At 36.6% G+C, this 25781-nt stretch overlaps 1 protein-coding gene and 1 non-coding gene across 3 annotated transcripts in view; both read left to right on the top strand.

Moving 5' to 3' along the window:
• The first annotated feature begins 329 nt into the window (after positions 1–329).
• TRNAL-UAG lies at positions 330–411 on the top strand. Its single transcript has one exon. It is a non-coding gene; the product is annotated as a tRNA-Leu (tRNA).
• Positions 412–23769: 23358 nt separating this feature from the next.
• Positions 23770–25781, top strand: part of LOC100891163 (von Willebrand factor D and EGF domain-containing protein) — a 73785-nt gene continuing 71773 nt past the window's right edge. For both annotated transcript variants that reach the window (XM_030996999.1, XM_030996997.1), the window contains exon 1: positions 23770–25769. In XM_030996999.1, coding sequence (XP_030852859.1) covers positions 25607–25769 — 163 coding nt within the window. In that variant the 5' untranslated portion in view covers positions 23770–25606. The remainder of the gene's footprint in view (positions 25770–25781) is intronic.

The raw sequence follows: 25781 nt of genomic DNA, 5'->3' as shown, positions 1-25781 counted from the left end.
GTAGACAAAATAAAGCTATCCTTTTTTTTTATAAACATTGCAGTTTGCATTATACATCATTTCATTTTTGTAATATATGTATGTTTTAGGAATATGGCTTAAAAATAATGTGAAGATAAAAAATAATCACAAATAATCTGAATATGAATATGTATTCAATATATTACATTTACTTGAAAACATGAGATATAGAGTGATTCGATGCAGAACATGGTCACAGCTATGACGTCAATCCCGGAGGTCTACGTTGTCAAAACGCTAAACTGACAATTTTGTCTACATCAAAATGTACCCAATTCCTGATAAATTCTGCATTGCGCATACGGCAAGGTAGCGTGGCCGAGCGGTCTAAGGCGCTGGTTTTAGGCACCAGTCATTTCGATGGCGTGGGTTCGAATCCCACCGCTGCCAAGATTTTTTTTGAGGATTATTATCGTCGGTAATTTTTTTGTCAATGTTAAATCCGTTCTTTGTATCACATAGTAAAGACGAATATCCTACAGATTCCAAATATTACATTAGTATCCAGCTTATTGTTTCATCATGCGGTATCTGCTCGTGGAAAGCAATTTTTACTAATTTGCCAACAAAGTCATATCCAGCTAGTTTTCATCAGTATTTTTACACAATTCTGTTCTTAACAACAGAACTGGTGCATCACACACAATTTAGAATAATTTTCGGCCGATTTAAAGCTATTCCTTTACACTAACGCAGGATTAGGTTTCATATGCCGCATCAACTGCTCTACCTGAAAGTCAAATTTCTCTTCCTCTTTCTATCATTTGACTTCTCTTACACTTTGTAGGATACCAATACATATATAATTATATAAATGTATATATATATATATATATATATATATATAATGTGTATAATCTGTCCTCTTAACGTACCATTCAGTGTTTTGGGATTGCGACGTTCGCTGCACGTACGTATACGCACAATTTACAGCCCAAGTATTTCAAATTCTTAGTCATTTTCGCTACGCCTTGTTTGAATGAGCAACGAAAAACATTCATGCTGCGGCATCTTGCCTTTATAGAGGCGGTATCACTTTGAAGAATATTTACTAACCACTGACGTCAATTGAAATGATTAATACACATATTTGAAGTTTGATATAATTTATAAAAATCTCATATCAGCTGTCACATACACACACACACACACGCACACACGCACGCACATACACTCACATATATAAATATCCATTATAATTGTTGTTGATTTCATTTGTATCCTCCACAAATCAGATTGAGGCATATTTTGGTTACCAATTTATCATGTGTCTTGTCGTTGAGATGAGGCATCAGGCCTACTTCAAATTAATTTAGACTGACGTTATCACAGAAAAATAATTTTGAAAAAATAACCGCCACTTTTTCATATTGTCCTGAATAGAAAACATTATTATTTAACATCGAATATTGAGAAAGTGATACGACAAATTAATGAAAGGAAAAAGGGAAGAAATAAACGGGAGAAAATAATGCTAGACATGAGAATAGAGACATCACATGTATCGTCGACTACATAAGAGATTGTATCTGACAGAATGTGTTTTATTTATAGAGAAACCTATACAGTGAACATAAGAACCATCAAAGATCATTTTAAATCAGCTTTAAGAATTGTCTATGTAATCATGTTTGTAGGACTAATGTTAAACACTTCAACAAGTAAACAGTATCAACATATGTCTTCTCTGATCTTTCTATTATTCATTCTACTTAAAATGTAAGAGGGGCATGTAATATTCTAATAGTGAATCTAAAGATCCCAAAGCACATATTTGTAAACATACATCTAGGAATCTTTAAACCTACAATCTTGTTTAGAGGGAGCCTGTCAATGAAAATAAGAGCAATACAAAGCAACGGAGCCTTTCCAAATTTCAGGTCATTTGTTGTGAAATAAATGGTTTTCTTCAATATTCATTACTAGTACATATACTGAGTCAAACACTCTTTCCGGAATCTTTAATCACACAATCATGAGTTATATCGGTATTAATAGAAACTCCAACTAACCTTGTTTCCAAATACTTTGCAAAATCTTTTGAACCATTCAAAAGGCCATAATCCTTGGGCAATTTTTAACAATACTTAGTTGAGAGAAAATAATGTTCATGATTAATGAAATACAGAAAAAAAATACCCCAAAACACAAAACAATTAACTAAACTAGGCTCGAAATGTATTATGTTGTTGTACATATTTTGCATTCCCAGAAAAGAATATTCTAACATTTACTGTGACAACACAAATATTTTAATTGATTTTGTAATAAAGCGTACTACATTTTTTACGTGAGCCATTTTCCTATCGGTCACATTTCGATCCATGATCGGGAAACAGATCTTCAATTATTCATAATCACCTGGCGACATGTCCAATTCTAAGCCCATTTTTTAAAAACGAAATTGGCTTCACGGAGACTTATCAATTTATTTCATTTGTTTGGTGAATATAAATGGGCACTATCTATTCCCACTGGGATAAATTTATTTTAAGCCAGTATAGATTGGGGATTCCTGTAAGTGAAATTACATTAGCTTTAATCAACCGAAATACATTACAAGTGACAAGATGACACCATAACTAACTAGTACAAAACTCCGATAGGTGTCATGATGGCGAGTTCGAACTTTCGGTCACTTTATTTCATGTTTATCGTCAGGAGCTTAACTAAAGTTTGGTATTCCTGTATGTATCCACCATCTAGCTATAACAACATTGGACAATATACTTGTTTCTATAATATCTAATATCCCTTTTTTAATATTTCCTTGTTTTTCCTCCTCTCTTACTTTCTCTCTCTTCTCTGTCTCCCCCCTCTCTCTCTCTCTCTCTCTCTCTCTCTCCTCTCTCTCTCTCTCTCTCTCTCTCTCTCCCTCTCTCTCTCTCTCTCTTTTGTTTCTCTCTCTCTCTTTGTTTTTCTTTCTTTTGTCTGTGTCTGTCTTTCCTTCTCACCTCTTCCCTATTTATATATATATATATATATATATCTTTCTGAAAGTCACATCTTCAAATGTTCTGTTCTCTAAAACTCTTGCAGTTCAAATAATTTATTTTTATTCCTATGGTAAATCCACCACTCATCGGTTTGGGCAAGCTAGTATCATTTTTCCTTATTATCCATATTCTCCCCCATTCCAGTTTTCATCTTAGTAAATCCCCCTGCCCACTACGCTCAGGTAATCGTACCTTTATGCTCCTGACATTTATATTTCAAAAGCAATCTTTATTACAGCCCAATCCGTCTGAATAATAGCAGTAAACACAAGCGAGGCAGGTACCATGTAATATAAGCCGTCGATAATGCTTCATTTATTGGCCAAACAGTCCACCTAATAAACACGGCCCGCCCGGTCGACTCTCAGAAAGTTTGCTATGGAAACCATGATTTGCTTCGATCTCTGAAGGGATATTATTGACAGACACAATGAACAACTTAAATTAATTGTCCTGTTTTCATTTCAGCCTAATTTTAGTTTCCTGTGTTCGACTGATGACGCAAGGGTATCGGTCTCCATTATGATATGTTTCCCAAAAGAGTAGTCGTGCCTGTCAACTATCAGATTAATCAGTTTTCAAAAGAAATCAGTCTCCACGAGATGTTTTACGAGGTTACACACATTTTGGGAATGTAATATAAGAATAATTTCAAGAACACTATATGAAACATCGCGGCTAAAGGACTTCCAATGTTGTATTATATGTGTGTCAAACTTTATATTGATAAATTTCGGCAAACTATTTGAAGATTGAAACCAAGAAGAAAACAAATCAGGATGCGTCTAATTTTCTACTTCCAATTTATAATAACATTTCCAATTGTTATACTCGAAGCTATTCTATTTAGTTTTCACAAAATACATGTAAAGTTTGCTCGTCAGCGTTCTCAAAAATCGCTTGTTTACCTCAAATTAAATATGTTTATGGCTGATTCGATCATCTTCTAACATGATAATAATGGCATTTTTTTTAATACTTACTATAAATATACGTGATTATAATTACATCGATAAATCTAAAGGAACGAAATGAGGCCAGCCCCCCCCCCCCCTGGCGATAGTCAATATCGATAGAAACACGGGTCCAACTCGTCTGATAATACCAGCATCTGTTTGTCCTGTTTTAACCATAAAAAAAAGACTTATCGATTAAATATGGACCTTGTGGCAGATTAGCCTTGTGCTAAACAAGTTATCCAATAAAGTCTACTACTACCACTACTACTACTACTACTACTGCTACTACTACTACTACTACTACTACTGAAGAACCAAGATGAACCAAGTATATGATTTTTTTTAATTTAATCCATAATTTTGTGCTTTTGTAATGTTACCTTGGATGATGATTATATGCTCTTCTCCTGAGAATGAATAGGCCATTTTTGTAATGTAACCACAGGTATGCATATGCCTATGCATTTGTGAAGTGCGTCGATACGCATTACGTCATTCACCTGTTACGAACGAATGTACCTCAATAGTCAGAGTTCAAATTGCAACATTAGTTGTTGCTAGGTAGGACAAACATCATGACTGACCCTATCTTAGTAGACGCTATGAATGCAGTTTTCATTCTGACTATTGAAATACAATTATTCAGTTCAGGTGAATGAAATAATTCGTTTCGAGGCACTAAAGTATATTCATGTATTTGGTTACAATACGAAAATTGCCTACTCAAGAATGATTGAGGAATGATCGATGTGTGTATTGTTTTAATGTTTTATCCCATGGATCTCCCAGTAGATTGGCATTGTCTTGGGATATCATACGCCTCCTTTGTTGTGCAAGATTGATCAATAAAGTGATTTTTTTAAATATGGAATGTAACCATGTATGAAAGTAAATATCTATAAAAAGGGGAAATAAAGGTAGCCACAAACGAGGCGCATAATTAACGACATTATAATAACCATGCGCTTGTCTATCTGAGCAAATTAATGCTTTGTGCATGTCTACTGAGATATCACAATTATCGTAGCATGCTTTCAATTTCATACTCGAGAAAAAAAAAATTTAGAACAAAAATATAACCAATCCGTCTTTACAGTAAACCATATCAAAGAAAGTGGTTTGGAAAATTTTGGCTTCAAAATATTCAAAAGATTTTCTAAAGATAAGTTACTAATCCTTTAAATATACCTTAGGGAAGAAGCCGTATTCAATATTTGGTTGAACGGAATCACAACATTGGAATCGAGGGAAATCCGTTCGTTTGAATCCACTTATATCAAACCTGCTCCATCTACCAGTCGACTTTGATATTGACTCTGTACAATGAACATCTCCGCCCCCTGTTTACTTTCTTTTGTTCGAAAATTGGATCACAGAGTTGATTCTTCGCCCCGTTACTCTTTACTCTCAAGGTTTACATTTGCTCTGACGTTAGACGTTCGTAAAAGAGTAATTTGGCTTTGAATGTTTGAAATATAATCGTGCTAAGCTGTTAAAGAAAGTGTCTGATAATACATCTACTCCCCCCCCCCCCTCCCCGTCCTTTCAAATAATCTCTCTCTCTCTCTCTCTCTCTCTCTCTCTCTCTCTCTTTCTCTCTCTCTGTCACTCACTTCTGTTGGCTCTTTTCATTTTCTTCACCTTTGGAAAGATCATGATCGTTATATTCAAAATGTCTTTGAGGTAAAAACGGATCAAATATTTGGAGAACACCCGATACGTGTGATATGTGAGGAACCTATGAGCTCAGAGGGTTTCACGAGTAATACGAGACAGATAAAGCTCACACCCCCAGTTTACCCCCACTCACTACTTCCTCCAACCATTGCATGGCTAATCAAAAACAAAATAGAAAGCAGTAACTAATGACAAAGCTAACAAAATGACTGCCAGAGTTCTTCTTTTACAATATTCGTATTTTTCCATTTCGTTACTCTCATATAATCTTTGAAGTAAATGCCATATTGTTCAGTTTGATATGAATTATTTTCATAGTTGCTTCATACATTCAGAGAAGAAGGAAGATGTCTTTAAAATCTTGCATCATGCCCCCGGATCATGCCTACCATTATTATAATTTAGCCTTCTGTTTCCTTCCTTCCCGTCTCATGACTAACACAATGACTACCTTACATTAAGAAGGAGCCTTCTCAGAAAACATTCAATATCTTCCTAAGGCTTCTCCGGTATGGTGATTAAAGAACTCTACCTCCTTATAAATATAACAAGAGGTAACATTTTGAAAACTGTGTTATCTATCCTTTATGCTAATTGGAATGAGATATTGAATATCGCAGGGAAATGCCAAAACTCAATCATAATATTGGTGTTTGCGATGATGTCTCCCTATTTCTACATGATCTGCCAACTTTGCGCACAAAAATAACAAATGTACAATTAATTTCTAATTTTGAAACAAATTAGCATACCTCCTTTTATAAGAGTTAAGCATAGTTTCGGAAAAACAATCCTCGATCCCTAACATATATTTATAGTCCTTTAATAGTGTCAAGAAAATTTGCTCTGACTTATTACTCCCGCATTACAATCAGGCGGAAATTGCTGTGTGACGAAAACGGACTCGAAAAGTTACGTTTAAAATAGGTTAACACGTGAAAACATGTTTAGTCTTTGTTGATATTTCATACCTTATCCCATCTTTTCAAGGTCTGCTTTTGCGCGAGAGGAGAATAGAGATTTCGAAGAACAATTTTCAACCACTTTTTTTTAAAATAAATGTCCCTATGCAAGGTTTTGACAGTCTCCTCACTCTCCTGCCATACGTTAAATGGTAGACACAAGGATTTTATGATTGATTAAAATTCCCCTAGTTTTCCTTGAAATCAGATAAAATGTGACTTACATGAACTTTAAGGATGTGGACAAAATTAATGAAGGCTCCAGAAGTCGGAGAGATCCCGCCTAAATCCCAGGGAGTATGCTTCCTTTCCCGGCGCTCCAGTATTTAACCCTAGCTTATGCACGATTGTTGTTACGGCGTTCTAGTGTTTTAAAGAATCAAATCCTACTCGGAACCTCCCCTGGGTCGTGTTTAGCAAATGTAGATTAATGAATTGCCAAATGTCGTTATTAATGTTGTAGGGCATCGAACCTGTTTAAAAAAATATTAATTTCGTATTGTTTATCGTAAAAGTGGACGCATGAGTAGGTGCTGCTGCATATTACTTGATGATACACACATTGATAGCTGTTACCGATTGTGAAAACGTTCGAATGTCAGACTACACGGTCGTCGTTGTGCTTATCCACCCGTTTCACCTTTTGATGCGACCTTATTGTCACGGGAGGATTTAAGATATATTCTCGTCATGGATATGTGTGCCATAGGGCAGATAGAAACATACCCTAAGCGATAGCAAGATACCTCTTAATACAAAACCACGTCACTTTGGTTGGTGACACATTTCATACCTTTTCTATACAGGTATTTGCATTTCTTGATTTTGCAGATTTCTTTGAAAAGCTTTTCATCCTCAACGGCTCAAATCTCTCTATATTTGATATCTCCTTCTATCTCTCACTTTACGTCCGCCATAATTCTTTCGTCCCTCTAAAGTTGCCCCCCCCCCCCGGCTCTCCCCCCCCCCCCCCCTCGGCTCTCTCTCTCTCTCTCTCTCTCTGTCTCTGTCTATTCCTCTCTCATCATCTTCCCACCTCTCTATCTTTATATCATAAATGGTTTCATCGTGACCTAGGTCCCTTTTCTCTATTTCGTAAAATAGGACATACACCCTCGTGCAAAACACCCATAATACACACGCACACCCACATACAACGTTATTGACTCTTCTTCGTGCGACTTGATTTCAAACCCACTGCCACTCTCCCTTCTCTCTCTCTCTCTCTCTCTCTCTCTTTCTCTTTCTCTTTTGCTCTCTTAATATTCTCTATGAGACACTGATGTTCTACCTTGTTCGTAAATCATTCTTATAGTTATTATCATTACTTGATAACTATCTACAGAAAGGCATTTTGCTTTAACATTTAGAATACTTTGCAAATGTGTATGTTGGCATATTCCTTTTTAACCCCAGGCTAGAGAGGAGAATCTTTGTAGCAGAACCTAGTTTTCTCATGGCTATCCTCAAGCACTAGTCGATGGTATTTCTTTTCTTTGTCCAATTATGTACGTTTTAACTTTGTGCCTGATACAATAATGGAATAAAGAACACATACGCTATACGATTCGTTTGGTATCCGGTTTTTAAAGAAAATGCAATAAAATTGTTTTATGGAAACGTTACCATGCTACGTTTGAGGATTCTGAAAGTCATACTGAAATCGTAATTGCAGATTATTCTTTGCCTTCCGGTCGGGGAAAACCCCTAAATCAGGGTGGCGAATCAGGGTGGCGAATCAGGGTGGCGAATCAGGGTGGCGAATCACGGTGGCGAATCACGGTGGCGAATCATGGTGGCGTCAGACCAGTCGCAAGACTTTCCACGATTCGGAGGCCAGACATCTTGTTTGCCAACTAAAAAGCATAACAAGTGTTATTAGTATTAAACATTTAAAGATTTCACATTTTCGTATCTGATGCAATTAAAATTAGCCAAAATCGACTACTGACCAATGGGAACGTAAAATATGCAATGGTTCTCACGAATGGAATACAAAGAAAGTATCCCAACCCCTGGATTAACACTGGACTGGTACAATTACTTCTCAGATTGAGATATGCAAGGGGATTAACAATCATCATTCATCTGGTTTACTTGATAGAAGTTTAATGGTGCTTCTTCAAACTTTTCTTAGTTTAGATACTCAAGAACGTTATTTTCTTAGTCATTACATTATTTTATGATTGGATGGTTAATTTAAAGCGCATTACGGACTGCGGTGAATCCTTGCTCTTCGATAGTGACAACATAGGAATAACGTCATGCGATATAGGGAAAGGGATACGTGTGGAAAGTTGATGGCATTGCCTGCCCCGATTTATCCGGAAGTTCAAAACTTCGATTCCTCTTTCAACACTTTCAGTGAACATGATAGGATCCACAATACATTTTACTTCGTCTTTTATTTCATTACAGCAAAGCACCCGCTCAACAAGGCATCTTTTAAGAAAACCATGGTAATATCGAGGTTTTCTTCAGTTTCCTTCATATCCCTGGAATTTAAGTAGAAAAATCACAAATGAACAAATATTTTACCCCGCTTTTATGAGCGGATACACATTTTAGAAGGTGGTAATCTCCTTCACACTGACTTGTCTTAAATCTCATGGCCAAAAGATAACAATAAATATTAACACTGATTAAAGACGAAATACCCACTCCACCCCCATATATTTAGATTATCGAAGAAGGACAAGGCGATGATACATATTTCTAGGCATATACAGGGGATAACCCCCCCCCCCCCCCCCCTCCACCCACTCCCATCCTTTCATCGTGCCCATCCCCAGTCAGAGAATTTTGAAATTACCAACATGAGGGCGATGGTCGAGTCATGGTCAACAGCCAACTCATACTCATAATCGCGCACGAGGTGATCTGCTTAAATATGTAAATACTGGACGGTTAATATAAGGACAGGACACGTCAATCCGGGCCCCTCCCCGAACATGGTCTGACAATGCTGGAGATTTACAAGGTAATTCGTTATTACTAAGATTTTAGATTAATCAATGAACATGTAGATTATCCTTTCATTTTGAAAGAATGCATCATCTATCCTCTCGATTTTATTTTCCCTTTAAACTTTACATCAACAACCCTCTTAAATACAGGTTCATTGTCATTGAGCTCGATACTGATCACATTAAATGGTTGTGTTACAAGCTAAAGACAGTGATAAAGTACTTTGTACGATGACAACGGCATCAAGATGAATTACTGCAGGTTCTACAATAAGCAATTTGCCTAACAGCATTAACGAGCCGGGTAATTTGAACTCTAATTCACTTATCACACGATCGGGATTCTGAGCATCCCCATATTTGGTTAAGAAGAAAATTGTCGTAAAACGTTTTTTCTTATCAGAAGAATAGGCTGAAATACATCTTATTTGTATTAATTACACATTTTTACAATCGTTGAATTGTATTTTTTTTCTTGCTTCTTCTTTTTGGTCCCTCTCCTTGTTTTTCACTTCGTTCTTGTGCAATCAACATCTTCAATTTTGCGGAGACCTTTTCCCACTTCTTTTTTCTTCTCTTTGAACCCTAATAATGCTCGAGCTTCATATAGTACGTGTAAATGTTTGTTCCTATCATCACTGCTTATTAGATCAGTTTTAATGAAGTTATTTCGATTTTCCATCTTCCTTCTAGAATCATGAATGAAGATGCAGATGGAGTAACTATCTTCAGTCAGCCTTGAGTAATGTGACCTAATTGTCTTCATTTACCATGTTTACCCATCAGAAGGTTCACTTGTTTTTTAAAGATCCAATCTAATAATTCCAGTCGAATCCTGAAGGTCATAAAGTGATGTTTTGTAATCTAGTTGCCTAATTACAATTATTTTATTTAGAATGTGATTATGATAAAGCTATAGAAAGTTACTCTTGCCTCATTTCGAAAGATGGTTGGACCAAACTATGTATATTGCCTAAGCATGCATGGTAACGACGATTTTCCCATATTTCCCAAGGTGCTTTCAATCTGAAGTTTTAACAATATTATTGCAGAGGAAAGTAGCACTGGTTTCGTTTTTCAATCTCAACCTATTTTCCACGAAAAACCTTATAAAATACCCCGGGTTTCAAACACTCAATATGATTAGAGTATTAGGTTATTGGCTTATATGATATTACGGTTAGCGCGTGTAATACATATTCAAGTAAGGGGGTCGGTTGAACAGTTTCAGTTGAAATGCTTTATGAGTCCATTGCAATATCTTTCTCTAAATAAAATATTTTGTTTACTCTTGGATTGAAGCTTTCATAAGGTTTCGAACGCAAGGAAATTTAAATTTGCATATTTTTTAAACCATCAAAGATAAATTATTTATTGTTTGACAAGACTTCTCTGTGAAATTGGATTCATCAATAGATATTTAATTGGTTGATTTGTTTTAGTAGGTCTTAAAAACACTACGTACTTGACCTAGCGGTTAAACTTAGTTGAATTTCACACATTGTTATAGTTATAATGCATATTGCTCCGATTGTCTCATTTTCGCTCGCTTGATCATTGCAGCACAAACATAGCTCGTTCGACGTCACTACCAAACTAGCCAATCAGCTGTCAATGACGTCATATTGAATGCGGCGGCAAATATATTTTGTGAAATTATCGAGAAATTGACTTTTTCTAATTGCAAACTAGTTTTATTTTTGGATGGAAAAGCAGCCATTGGTATCTTGACATTCATTGAAGTCATCAGAATAGGGTAGGTTACTTCTCAGATAATTCAAGAGGTCCATTTTGTAGATAAATGTTCAATTTCTTAGAATGTTCCACTGTGTTGCAGGGTACCGGGTGTATGCCATTGGGTGTGATGTGTTCGCGCGCTTTAAGTACAGGCCACCGCGCCGTCGGGTGTATTCCCCGGTGTATTCTCGTACTGATGTAGGTGCAAAGCTACCACGCCCACTTCCCTCTCTTATTATGCCTTTCTGAACATTCCTTTCCCTCCCAATACAATAACTTTCACCTGCTTAAGTTATTCAAACCATACCGCCTCGCCACTTCCATTATGTAATCATTAAAAGGATCCGCATATACAACATTTTCCTGCTATACGTTGTACCGCAGGAAAATACAAATCTCCCTTTATACCTTACAGTCCAAACGATTATGTGCCTTTAACGAAGCAGGCGACAATCGGCGTAGCAGACGACACTTGATAGTAATTATGTATGTGAGATTGCTTTGCTAAATATAAATTACTTTGTTAATAAATATCAACTAAAATTTCTTTTACATTTCTTTAAACCATCATTGATATTTAATAATTCATGAGTGAGTAAAAAAAACATACCAAACTTATATAATTCGTCCCTATTTTCACGAAGTGACGGTAGTGAATGATAATCCCATACAATTTGCGTGCGGATTTTCCTCACTACCGTCACTTCGTGAAAACAGGAACGAATTATATGAAATACTTGATGGCAATTAGGGGAGTTTGACATGATGACCGATTGCACCCCTCTGTTAATAACCAAATAGTCCATGGTGTGTCATGAATATTCATGTTTTTGCTCACCTCGGCTAAATGTTTTCTTTTACTAAATTGAACAATTACGGTGGGGGGTTGGATGAAATGGACATAATAAAATAGGCAGAAGTGATCTATAATAATTCATGCTTCTTATCTTTCGTGTGCTCGACCTATAATCTTAAAATCGCTTGGCAAACTGAGTACAAAGTTCGACTTGTTTCACATGTGCATTATAGGCAATGACGAGCTTGCAACCTATTTTGAAAAATTACGGTGGGTGAACTTTCAAAAGTCAATGAGACATGAGGGCTCCAATGAAAGAGCTAGTGATAACGTACGTCGGGGTGGATGTGCTTTTCGTTTAAACAAAAAATGATTTTTTAACGATTAAAAAAAAAAACGTCCATAGGCTAACATCACTGTGAACATCACGGACAAAGAAAGAGGACAAAATATACAGTCCCTCAGGTAGACAAAGGAACATCCCTTCACTGCTATTATGTAAAAATGTGTTGAACAGGTGAATATGCATGTGACACCTGTGCTACACACTTTTACATAATAGCAGTAAAGGGATGTTCCTTTGTCTACCTGAGAAACTATATATTTTGTCCTCTTTCTTTGTCCGTAATGTTCATAGTGCATGTTAGTCTGCTGACTCCGACGATAGGGGGCGTTGTGAAATGAGACTAAACGGAGCAATATGTGCAGGTAAGACAGTATTTACTGTATTCTGATTTTGTTTTAGCAGAATACATAGTAATAATAACATAAATAATAATAATAATAATAATAATAATAATAATAATAATAATAATAATAATAATAATAATAATAATAATGATAATAATAATGATATTAAGAAGAAGAAGAAGAACGAGAACAAATATGCAAATAATACAATATTACCTCTCCACATGCATGTCAAGTATAAGGTCATAAACCATGTTGATGTATTTGAGAAAAGTCATACAAAGAGCACTATGAGTACCTGAATCATGTGTATGAGTATAATTATAATAACATACATATATGTAAGAATCAACGTCACCTTGCTATGAATACATACACCTATAGTCCAATCATGTGAGTAATTACATTTATGTTGGCGCTTTTTTTTTTTTAGAATTTGAGTTTAATCATCAGCAAATCATCAGCAAAAATAAATTATTATGCATGAGAAACGTCGGAACACTCTACTACCTCACATCCTGATCACATATCATCCATTCTTGGATTTCCATGATAATTACATTAAATGGTACGCCAAGAATGTTTGAAAACCCGTGCATTTTTATTATTACTAAGAGAGAAAATATGAATGTATACCCATATTGTGAGAATGTATATATATTCCGTCACGACTCACGTAATGGACTTTGTTTAGATGACAAAATTAGATAAATTGAGGATTATGTAAATGATGACATAATATGAACCATTACAGTTTAGATTTTATCGTACTGTCTCATCCGTTGTCTTGTTAACTTAGTTTTTGCATGGAGCCATGTTAAAACCAATCCAGTTCACAGGAAAATTTAGTTTAAAAAAATAATTTTTGTTATGTTAAAGGTAACTCCATAGCTCCATAAACGAGTAAACTGATCTTAATGTAGAGTGATTGTAGGAAAATAATTGGGATACATCCAAACATTGATGTTTAACATCCTCCTCAAAGAATGTGTGTGTTTTAGAGTAATCAACATCAAATGCTGGCTATTGTGCGTGTTTATTTGTTTTATTTTTGTATTTATTTGAGGGATTGATCATTTAATATGCTTTTTGCGGTTTTTCAATTTTCTTTTCATTTGCTTAAAACAGGGTATAGATTTCTTTAAAGAATGTCTCTGGGAATTGATGTATATAAACCAAAAGAGGTTTTTTAATATTATTTGGGACGTTGTTATTATTTTACACTTATTGCACTATATACTGCTGCTATTGCTAATATTACCACCACCATCCCCGTTACAACAAGAACTACTACTACTACTAGTACTACTACTTCTACTTTTGCTGCTGCTGTTTCTTCTTTTTCCTTCTTTTGAATACTACAACTGTAGAATACAAGTTTTGCTCGAATGGCAAGGGCGAATGTAAACTTTGCGTTGCTATTTTGGCATTCTTTTAAGGTAGTAACATAATATATGTATTGTGTAAGTATATAATGTCTATTCTGTTTTTATAACTCTTTTCCGGACTGCCAGACGAATCCAGTGCACCTTTAATGTGATTTGTGTTCCAAAATAATTCATCCTGCGGTCACCAAGGCATCTGCTTGGCTCTACAAATCGATAGAAAAACCTAAATTCGCGACGTGGTTTATTTCATTGATGTTCGTTTGGACTATTGATTCTGCTCATGTTCGCGTGAAATGGAAATTTAATCACCTATCATCTTGAGAGTGAGATAAAACATCATTCACTCGTCAGTCTACCCTCTTTCTTTCCTGCTTTTCGGGAAATTGGGATGAGGAATTGTACATAGCAGAGAAAGTGAGGGTGGAGGGTTAAAGGAGAGCGGGTGAAGAGACAGTGGGAGAGAGACAGAGACAGGGAACGAGAGAAAAATAAAGGGAGGAAGTGAAATATACTGATGGCGGTCGAGAGAGGTCGAGACAAAGAAACTAACGGATATATACTGACAGGAAGAGATTAATAGGAGCGAGGTTTAAGGATAGCATATTATACAAACGGAGAAAATACCCCAATGACAGATATTCCGTGATGAGAAAAGATACAAATATTAATGAAAATATAGTTGGCTCTTGTCCGTGATACACACCGCTCCCAGCGATTCATTATGGCTACTATCATGTATATATTATGACGAGCTATAGCAAGGAACCAATACAACTTGATTGAGTGCGTCAAATGCTGGGGGTGGGGTTCGAACCTCCCGTCAATTGTTTGAACCATGATGACTTCTCATTGGATGATAAGGAAGCTTTTATGGAAAAGAAAATCCAAAGATCGTATTGTGTATAAAATAACCTTAAATAACTATAGGGAATTTTAATGATTCAAATTGAAATTCAAATTAAAGAGGCGATAAATCTTGTTCTCACCTTCTATGAATTGCAAATTTTTAGTCGATTCTAAAGGGAAATGGTAATATGCATTGAAAATGTAGTAATTAGATATTACGATATATATATATATATATATATATATATATATATATATATATATATATACATATATATATATATACATATATACGTACCTACCTAAATTGTGTGTATGGGTACAGTGACAGCGCCAAGCACTTTGGTATTACGCATTTAGATGACCACCGGCTAGTTTGTAATAATAAATAAGCGCTTATTGATAATTGCACTTGAATTTATTTTTATATGCGGAGAGCCAAGAGCGTAACAACAGGGCCTTCTGATATTTGGTGTCAAGCCTCGGTGTATGTTTACATTTCGCTATGTAGACGTTGTAGGATATCCTAACCTGGAAGTACCTCTTGGGTACAGCCATGTTCTGATAATTTTTCCAAAATAGATTCGCCGGATCTTGGTGAGTGGTAACGATTGTCTGTAACGTTAGCGCTGGACTGATCACGATATCAATTAGGTCATCAAAAATTTGTCTCCAAGCGTAATGCTATTCCAAATGAAAGGCAAAACAAAATACGCACCATGGCTGCTAACAATGTAAAATGCGAAAGCTTAGATTTCTGGGAAATCTGTCAAAGCCCAGAGCTCTCCAAAAGGTGATCTGTTTCTACTTTTAGACTCATCCTCCTGGCACAGTCATTTCATATTAGATATATTTCCAGATACATGCCTTTTTAAAGAGACTTTGCATTCATGACAAAAATATATTGACTACCTAAAATTGATGATGAGAAAACTGAAAATTGTAATTTGTAAAATATGAATGTCTAACAAAAGAGAAAGTATTAAAGAATTAAAAGAAATGAAGGAAATAGAAGGAGAAAAGATGAACATATTTCCTCGTTAATTTTATTGTATTCTTATTATTTGTGATGTTACCATTTTACATGTATTTATGTATTTCAAATTTCCAACTTTTAAACTGTGTATATGTATTGTTTAAGCTTTTTTAATTTGAAGAATTGAATAAATACCAATACCAATACCAATATGATCCTCATTACCACCACCACTATCGTACTCATCTTTATCATCAGCACCAACATCATCGTCGTCGTAGGTATCGTCATATTCATTTAGTGCAAAATGTATTTATAGATGAACATAACATCATGGCAAAAGAATGTAGGCTACTTATAGCGAGATGAAAATAAACAGGAGAGAGAGAGGGGTGACCGGGGATAAACAACGATAACCAAAAAGAGAGAGAGATGTTAGATCGACTTAAATCAAACCAATCCATTGGCTTGAATGAAGGGCAACGAGGATGAGAGATGAGGGGGAGAAGAGATGTTAGGGGTAGGCATGAAGAGCTTGGTGCCGTCAGGTACATGGACTGGAATGAATGAGATTTATTCATTGGATTGTAACGTAAATCGCTTGAAAGCATATTGATGCATTGCTCAAGCTCAAACGAAAATCTGTAGGATTTATGTCATCTACATGGAAATAAAATTCAGCTTCAGTTATTAGCCTAAAAGGGGCATGAGTAAGATGTTTATTTTGATAATTTGTTATTATCAAAGGGAAATCCAATCTTGAGGAAAGCAGAAAAATCAGATAAGTAGATTGGTGATAAGTTGAATTAAATCGGACAAAATAATGAGAAAGTTATGAATATTTGAGAGTTGTATAGGTATGGGCTTTTTAAATTTGCTGAATCGGTGATGTAAAGGCGGACAATTTTTCCGTTTGTTTCCACCACACAAAATAACTAAAATTACAATTTTTCAAAAATGTTTGACTCACGAGGGTCTTTTCTCTTTTAGAGGTCCTTTAATTATATGCTATCCAAAACATATTTTGAGTAGTGTCCTTATGGAGAAGGCACTCATACAGATACGAAGGATACACGACAAGTGGAAGAGTTATCCGCGACTACGTCACAATCCACTGACCAAATTGCCAATTTGAGATTTGCATTGACATAGTGATCTCATATTTCAAACATTTATAAGTTTCTTATTATTGTCCCGACTTTTTCTAATTTTCTACTTCTTTTTATCTTATTTTCTTAGCTTTCATACTTCTTCTTTCTTAGTCGGGTGAAGCTAGCTAAGCTGCTGCAGCCATCCTTATCTGACTGATGTTGCTCTCGTTGCCTCTGACAGCTTTTTGCCTGTCTATAATGTGGATATTTTTCAACCAGGAAATAACAGGCCTGCCTCTCCTTCGCCTGGCTTCCACTGTAAGTGACTTGCCGAATCCTTCTCTCCGTACTGCAGTTTCCTTCTGGCAATACCCTTTTGGAGCGATATCTCTGTATGTTCGTTATTCTGTCTGTCCACGGAACCCTCATTATTAGATGGTACACCCACATTTCATTTCGATCGCATCTACTCTCTTTTCATCCCGTCTTTTCGTGGCCCGTGTCTCACTTCCATAAGGTTAATAATATACTGGCCTATTTTGTTCTTCTCGGCATGTCCAGTAGCTCTTCCTTGCTGTATCATCTGCATACCGGAAATTGAGCCTTCCCTGTCCTTCAATTTTCACTCCTCCTTCAAAGTCACTATTCCTCTTATATGGCTTCCATATAAATGAACTTATTACAAGAGTTGGATTGACCTTTAATGAGTATTTATTCGACATGCATACACTAGTCCGGGCTTAACTGAGATTCAACTTTCTCATTGATTCGATCACTGTACCTTATTAATAGATTTGAGTAGAGATGTAAATGAGCTTTAGTAGACTTATTATTCAACGTAACCCGTTTTTCAAGAGTAATCCACAAATTTTACAACGAAAAGAGGAGTGGCTTTAAGTTACGCATGCGACAGGAGGAGGGCTCAGTCGGTAAAGCGTCTGCTTGTCGAGCCAAGGTTTGGGTTCGAATCTCCTTCCTTGTTTAATAGACGCGGGCTATGTTATATCCAAATCAACACTTCGTCCCTCGGATAGAAAGTTTAATAGAGGCCCCGTGTAGAGAAGATTCAGCACCGTTGTACCTTGAGAACCCACTGCACTATTCGTATATATAAGAGTAGGGGAAACCCAGATGTAGTGGTCCACATGCACACCCCTAATCAGTTATACCAGGAGTTGAGGCCCAAAGGTTACAGTGATTCAGTTCGCTTTTACCGTCCCAGGCACAGGTGGGACCAAATAATGAATGATAATAATAACAATAATAATAATAATAATGATAATAATAATAATAGTAATGATAATACTACTTCTACTACTTCCAATAATAATAATATTGATATTAATAATACTAATATTGATTGCACACGCGTAACCCCCCCCCCCCCCTCCAAACAAATTGTATCCATCATTCATAATAAAACCCTTTCCGAGTTCGGTGGTTGTGGTGGTGGTAAGTGATGGTGATGGGGTTTAGTGGTGGTGTGTTGGTGATGGGGTTTAGTGGTGGTGTGGTGGTGATGGGGTTTAGTGGTGGTGTGGTGGTGATGGGGTGTAGTGGTGGTGTGGTGGTGATGGGGTTTAGTGGTGGTGTGGTGGTGATGGGGCGTAGTGGTGGTGTGGTGATGATGGTATGTTGGTGTGGTGTTGTGGTGGTGATGGTGGTACGGCGGAAGCAGGAATAGTAGTCGCTGTAGCAACATAGATTTAAGCAGTGGATATATCGCGGTATTACCAGCATGACGATTAAACGAGACAGGAAATATTGATTGTCATATCCTATTGATCTGTTTTCGTGCAAAATGACCTAACCTAATACTATATCTAATAACCTAATATTAATTAGTCTAAAGACAACGTGCAAGTCCATGAAAAAGGAGACAATCATATTCGCAATTTGTCTTGCCGATGATCGGAAAATACAATGACTGGTGGCACGGCTGGTAACCACAGAGATATAATAGAGATTGAAAAATAACGTGCAAGGGGGAAGTAAAGCCACGGCTCATCACGTGATATGGGCCAATATCCTGTCTGTTTGCAAGTCCTTTTGGTTGAACGCACGCATTAGTTCTGCATGAACGCATGAGTGTTTATATAATCAAATAATGTAATGTCAATTCATACATCCCAATGAGTGACACAAGCACTGGAACTCCGTCCTAGTTCCTTTAAACTCCGGATGGATCTCTTCCAGACAGCAGAGTATGGCTTTGTTTATGAATCAGTTCCTTTATCCTTCATTCTCCTGGTGGCCATGGCGTTGAGCGTATTAATGCCTGGCTGGGAGATGGTGACCTGAGTGAACGACATGTCCAGTCACGGGGTGGGATGTCATTTGTATAGATATATATATAAACATTTTTATATCATCTCCTTGAAATGTTCGTCAGCTTTCGCTCATGATATGATCATAGAGTTCATTAATAACATATACATATACTGTTAGTCAGTAATATATAATAATGAATGATAATAAATAAAGGTGTATACGAAGGGAAATTTCTTGATTTTAAAACATCTCCCCCTTCTCTCTCTCTCTCTCTCTCTCTCTCTCTCAATTTCTTTCTTTCTCTCTCTCACTCCTCCCTTTCTCTCTCTCCCTCTCTCTCTCTCTTCTTTTGTTTCAATATATGCATGTGTGTATAAAAAAGAGTGGGTCGCACCTATTCACCTATTACAATTTGTTGATTGGGAATTTATATTGATATATATCTTTCTACTCCTTTTTTTATTTTGTGGTTGAAATATTCCGATCCTAACTATAGGTGGCGCACGCTAAGAAGTGAAGATTTCTCCATATTGACTGAATTTATTTCTAAATTGACATCATTAAATATTGTTCAGTGGCCGCGGCAAAAAAAAGGTCAATTGATACATTGCTGTACGGTATATGTCTCCCTCTTGCGTTGGAATTTCTCAGAAAGAATCTAGTTCAGTGAATATTTTGATCTCTTGCTAGCATCATTGTACGTAGTAACCTCAAAATCTTAATTACTTTCACTTTTTAAAGAGAAGTAGAGTACGTGTTGGTGTTCTAAATGCTCTGAATGTTATTTGTCGTCATAGCCACTACAACTGACAATCATGATACTTATAAATAGATAGATAAGTATTAAAATAGATTTTTTTTTGTTTTAAATGTATTTAAAGAAAATCAATTATCACCATGATCAATGCGGCAAAGCCTATTTGTTATGACAGAAGGCATACAAAACACGGTAATCGGCATTGAAAAAAATACAGAGAATTGTTATGCTTTGCTGTCTCTTTCTCTCTCTCTCTCTCTCTCTCTCTCTCTTTCTCTTTCTCCTTTTTCTTTTAGCTCCATCTTCTTCTTCTTCTTCTTCTTCTGCTTTTTCTTCTACTTCTTCTTTTTCCTCTCCTTCTCCTTTTCTATCTATCTTCCCTCTATATTTCGATCAAGCTCTTCCTTTTGCTGTTTTCTTCCTTCTTTCTTTTCCTCTTTCTAACTTTTTTTTTTTTTTTTTTTTTTTTTTTGGGGGGGGGGGGGGGTTCTATTTCTATATTTCTTTCACCATACCTCTATTTATAATTATATTTCTACGTTCTCCTTCTTGATCTCTCCCTCTCCGATCTCTCTCTTTCATTCTCTATCACTTAACTCTTTTTGTCGCTTCCTCTTGTAAAAAACAAACCAACAGTCCTTGCTCTACCAAGCCTTCAGGACATAATCTACTTCCTCTTCATCGTCCTAAAAGGTTTTATTTCTTTTAAAAAAACATGATTCCGAGAGCAAAATAATTGCTTTCATTTTCACAGACCTAACTCGACAGAGCGTTCACTTTTCCTTTCAATCTCCTCCCCTTCCTGTTCCATTGTACATAGATTAATCCCTATTCACGTCTGCATCATCTTGTATCCAAGCCTTAAATCCTATTCCAGATTAGACCAGTATTCAATGGAAAAAGAATTAAGAGATCTTCTTGGTGCCAGGGTATTTGTTCCTTTCCTCAAGACCAAACCTATAGACTATCTCATCTCATCTTTTCCAGCACTCACTTTTAAAATACACTACAATCAAGTTTTTTTAATTATCATTGGAGATTTTCTAAAGCGCAAAAAGTGTTATTCTTCAAACAGCTACGATTAATCGTTCAAATCAGGTAGGTGTTCTCAAGAGAAATATAAGAGTTTAACTTTGCAGCTATTAATTTAGTTTTCTTCAAATTGTTTTGTTTTCTTCGTCGTTTCCATCTACAAAACATCATCTCAAAGCAGCTCCGGACTCTTTTTTTTTTTTGGGGGGGGGGGGGGGGGGAGTCCAAAAAAAATCGCAACGACTCAGCCAGCCGAAAAGTCGCTCAGTGGTCTAAGCGGTAAGCGGACACTTTTTTTTTTTTTTTGTCTCGAAATTTGAAAATTTGACATTTTTTCTCCGTTGGGGGGGGGGGGGTAAGGTCACCTTTCTTAGGTCAGCCATGGGGGTAATTTTTTTTTTTTTTTTTTTTTTAATAATTAAAAAAACAAAACAAAAAACAAAAAAAACAAAGGGGGGGTTTAGGGATTTCTTAGGGGGGTTTACACACATAAAAATACCAAAGGGGGGGTTTAACCCCCCCAAACACCCCCCCCCCCCCCCTGCGTACGCGCCTGGTTGCTTAGGCTCTTTTGATCACTGATGTGATCCTCTCACTAGCTGTTTCATTCTACCAAGAAGTTACCAACAAACTTCTTGATTCTACTCATTTCCCCCTTTTACAATGTATGTACGATTGTTTAGTAGTCTTTGAATTGATTGAATTGAATTGAATTTATTTATGCATCTGTCATACAACAATTCTTTGTTTTATTTTTCAAACAATAACAAATATCATGTCGCAGCAGAATAATACAAAGAAGTGTACAATGACAAATATAAAGTGATTATAATGACATATTGATGATGATAAATGGATTTCTATGGCACGTTTTCCAAAGTACAGGGTGCTTTCTCTCATTTCATGAAGAAATTATTGTAGAGTTTATTTTCAGATGTTTTTAAGAAGTCAAGTGAGGTATTATAATTGATATTATCGATATGAAGAGACATCATCCCCGCACACATTGTACACCACTGTCCCATATATCACCTCTAATCTAGACGGACCTTGATACGTGCATTATCTTTGTCAGCACCCCCTCTTCATTTCAGTCCAAGGTATTGGTGGTATGCGATGAAAGAAGCGATAATTAATACAGGGTCATAATTGAAGACAGAAGAGGGAGGGGTGGAGTGAGGGAGAAAGAAAGAAAGAAAGAAAAAAGGAAGAGGGGGACTATTAAACAGGCCTTATTACAGAGTCACATGGACTGACGTCAAAGAGTCACATGACAAATGAGAAATAAAAGTGAGGGAAAGATATTCGATTCAGGAGAGAAGAAAAGGACATTTTCTTAAAATTATCCTGCAGAGAGAGCTGGACGATGAAGAGGTAATTGTGAACAAGGAAGCACTTCTGCAGATGTTTTCAAAGTTATAGTCACTAGTGTTAGATTTATACTTTTACTTCGGCAAATGTGAGCATGTAATATTGCAACATATCCACCAACCAAACTGACCAATGAGTTATCCTATTGAAAGTAAAATTTTAGTTAAAAAATATGGAGGGGAGTGGCGTGTGTGTATGTTAAACAGAGGATTATCGCTGGTGTATCTGGACTCAACTCTCCGCAGAGGCAATCCTAATATAAACATTATAATACTAGATTAAAAGATCTTTGTGACAAATCTATTTTAGAGCCCAAAGAATATCGAAATGGTAGCACTGTAGCGTTTTCCCTCCTCAGTCGCTCATAGTGGTGATACAAGTTTTACCAAGACATGATTTTCGGGGTAGAGAGCATAGTACATCGAGAAATAAAACTTGTCTTAAAATATTGATTTTTCATCTCAAGTTTTGCAGTTTTTCATAAATTCTTAATTCTACCGCTCCAGCTCGGTAGAAATATTTTACTCCACACCAGGGTTAATCTGAAGAGTTGATTTGACCAGGGAGCTCACCTCCCTGAATGGACCTAATCTACATGTAAAAAGTATTCTAGTTCTATATATTACTAGCCATTTATATGCCTCTATTCATGCATGCTATTCAGAGGCATGGTTGTTTGATTTTTTAAGAGAGAAAGGATCTGACTATTCGTGCAATCAGCCGTTTGTCTTTTGAACTCACTCAATGATCCCTATCCATGGTAAATCTATTCATTGGGACTCCGATCTCTCACGGGTCCAAATAATAGGTGAGAAGTGATAACAAGAATACCAAAAATCCTTTTACGAATAGTTTTTACGAGTGACATCCTTTGCTGTGGTTTTTTATACCGCTAAAGAAAGAAAGAACCGTGTCGTGAACTTTAAATGACTCACAAGATCTTCCCTGCCTGTGGAAACTAGCCTAGATCCAAGTCAATTAAATTACTAAGGGGGTATACTCTTTGTATTTCGAAGAGAAAACAAGTTGTTTTCCGCCTAGTTGAAAGGATTTCTTTTTTATTAATGCAAAATATGCGACATTTTGAAAAAATAGCAACCTTTTAGACAATCTCATTCGTAAGGAAATATTCTATAATTGTGAAGTTAAATCCTTGACAAGCAATATCTATGGGACAGAGCATGGTGACGAGACTATGTCAACACGATTTCTTCTCACTTTGCCTTCATTTCATTCAATCGAGGTTAGTATGGTGATGGAAATGAAGCAACACAGACGTGCCTCCAATATCTTCTTCATCGTCACACCGTTATCCATTTCATTCTTAAGTAAAGGAAATAAAGTTTCAGAGGAGAATATTTGAAACTTGTGTGTGGCCGAAGCATGAAGAGTTTGATAATGAAGCAGGGCTTGTGACTTATCAGTGAATGCAGTGACATATTTGTGAACATGGTGTAAGGAGCTTGTCTCAAAGAGGATTATCCACTTTCTCTCGGTGTGGACGTAGTTTGTTGAATTGAGTACCAGTCCCAAGCCAGGGTGGCTTTGTGATCATCAGCACGGTTTGTTAGACAGGATTTCATACTTTCATGACAACTTATCGTCAAACTCTCTCAAAGTAAGAGCATTATCTTCCGACAAGGATCCGAGATTGATGTAATGTTGTTTCACACACACTGACAGTCATTCAGTCTTATTCTGCTTCTCCTGTGTCTGTATTACAATAAGGCAATTTAGATCGACCGCCGTGTGTAAAGCGTCAGATGATAATTTATTTTACACTTCTCTGTCGTTTGGTAATTCCTCATTTTCAGGCTGTTGAGCGAGGAGGCTGTTTTAGCGATCAAGCATTGAGGGCCTTTACCCCACCTGTCAACAGCCAGAGAATACGGAGTGATGTCTCCAACAGACACGGGAAATAGGAATCAATTGTGTGAACTCGATCTGGTCTATGAGCGTAGAAAGATGGACACTAATTTGTATAATATTGGAGAGTAGGGACAAATGTTTTAACAGACTTCATGTACTTTTGATTGGAATCTCAACAATGCAACGTTGAGAGGGAAACATTCTGATTGTGATGCCATTGAGAAACACCTGGATATAAACTCAAGGAGACATCAAAGGCATCCATCTCAGTTTTAGACTCTTCCCATCAGAAAATTGTTACTACAGTTCCGTGATCCACCGTAGACATGTTTGTACATCGATTATTCGTACAAAATTGATTTTATTTTTGAATGTTTATATAATATTTACAACGAAAATTAGTCAAACCTTGTCAGCTAGCAGCTCCGCCCTTAGTTGGATCGTTATAATCAAAGTGAAATCTGACGAGCAATACATCCGAAGAATAGGTTTATCAATCAATAGAAATGTTATTGCGTTGTCTTGAAAGTTAAGAAGTTGACATACCTGTCTTCCATGAACCTGAGCCAAGCAATCATTCCATGAAAGGGTTTGTTTTGATAGAAGACCATCTGTGTAAGTTGTCTATCACAAACGCTTTTCATCTCACTGACTGACTTCACGTACGTCTGGCGCTCTCTCGAGCCCACCCTGCTTTGTTTAGAAAACACGTCTTTGATTTACAAACAACCAAAGAAAACTTTGTCTTCTACCTACGGACGCATGTGATGACAAGTTTTGTTTATGCGCGTGTGTCTTGTTTGGTAAAATGTTTTAGCATCCATCTTTTAGTAGATAGATGTCACTTCACGACTGTCGCATAATGCAGGACAGCACGATTGAGACCACGAACTAATACTAAGCCAATCTCTCGTGCAATTTTCTCGTGAAATGGGAATCTTAGTACGTGCATGAACTCTTCACAAATGATTTATTTCGTCAGGATTGAATGATCCCCACGGCTTTACCGTGCTTCGGAATAAATGCTACTTCCATTTAAGATAATATGTATAAAACTGATCGTTTATTTCATCTCACTCGCGTTTTAAATCGGATGTCACATAATTGCGTTCTGCAACTTTCTGGAGGAAATTGACTCAGGAGGTTATGAAACTTTGTAAATCTATTCGATTTGGACTTTTGTACTACCTTTCTTTTCACTATGGATAATATGGTTGGTGTGGGAATGCGTCAGGTATCGGGACACTGTCAGACTGTCATGCCGGGAGTACGGGCCCAGCGGGAAGTCGCATCCACGTGGAAACACGCTTTACTACTCGTCCTTGTTATGGCAGGCACCGTGTATAGTGCAATGGCACAAACTGGTAAGTTTACAT

The sequence above is a fragment of the Strongylocentrotus purpuratus genome, unplaced genomic scaffold (genome assembly GCF_000002235.5).
Source record: "Strongylocentrotus purpuratus isolate Spur 01 unplaced genomic scaffold, Spur_5.0 spur5_contig_857, whole genome shotgun sequence".
Lineage (NCBI taxonomy): Eukaryota > Metazoa > Echinodermata > Echinoidea > Camarodonta > Strongylocentrotidae > Strongylocentrotus > Strongylocentrotus purpuratus.
This window is presented reverse-complemented; position numbering and strand designations above follow the sequence as displayed.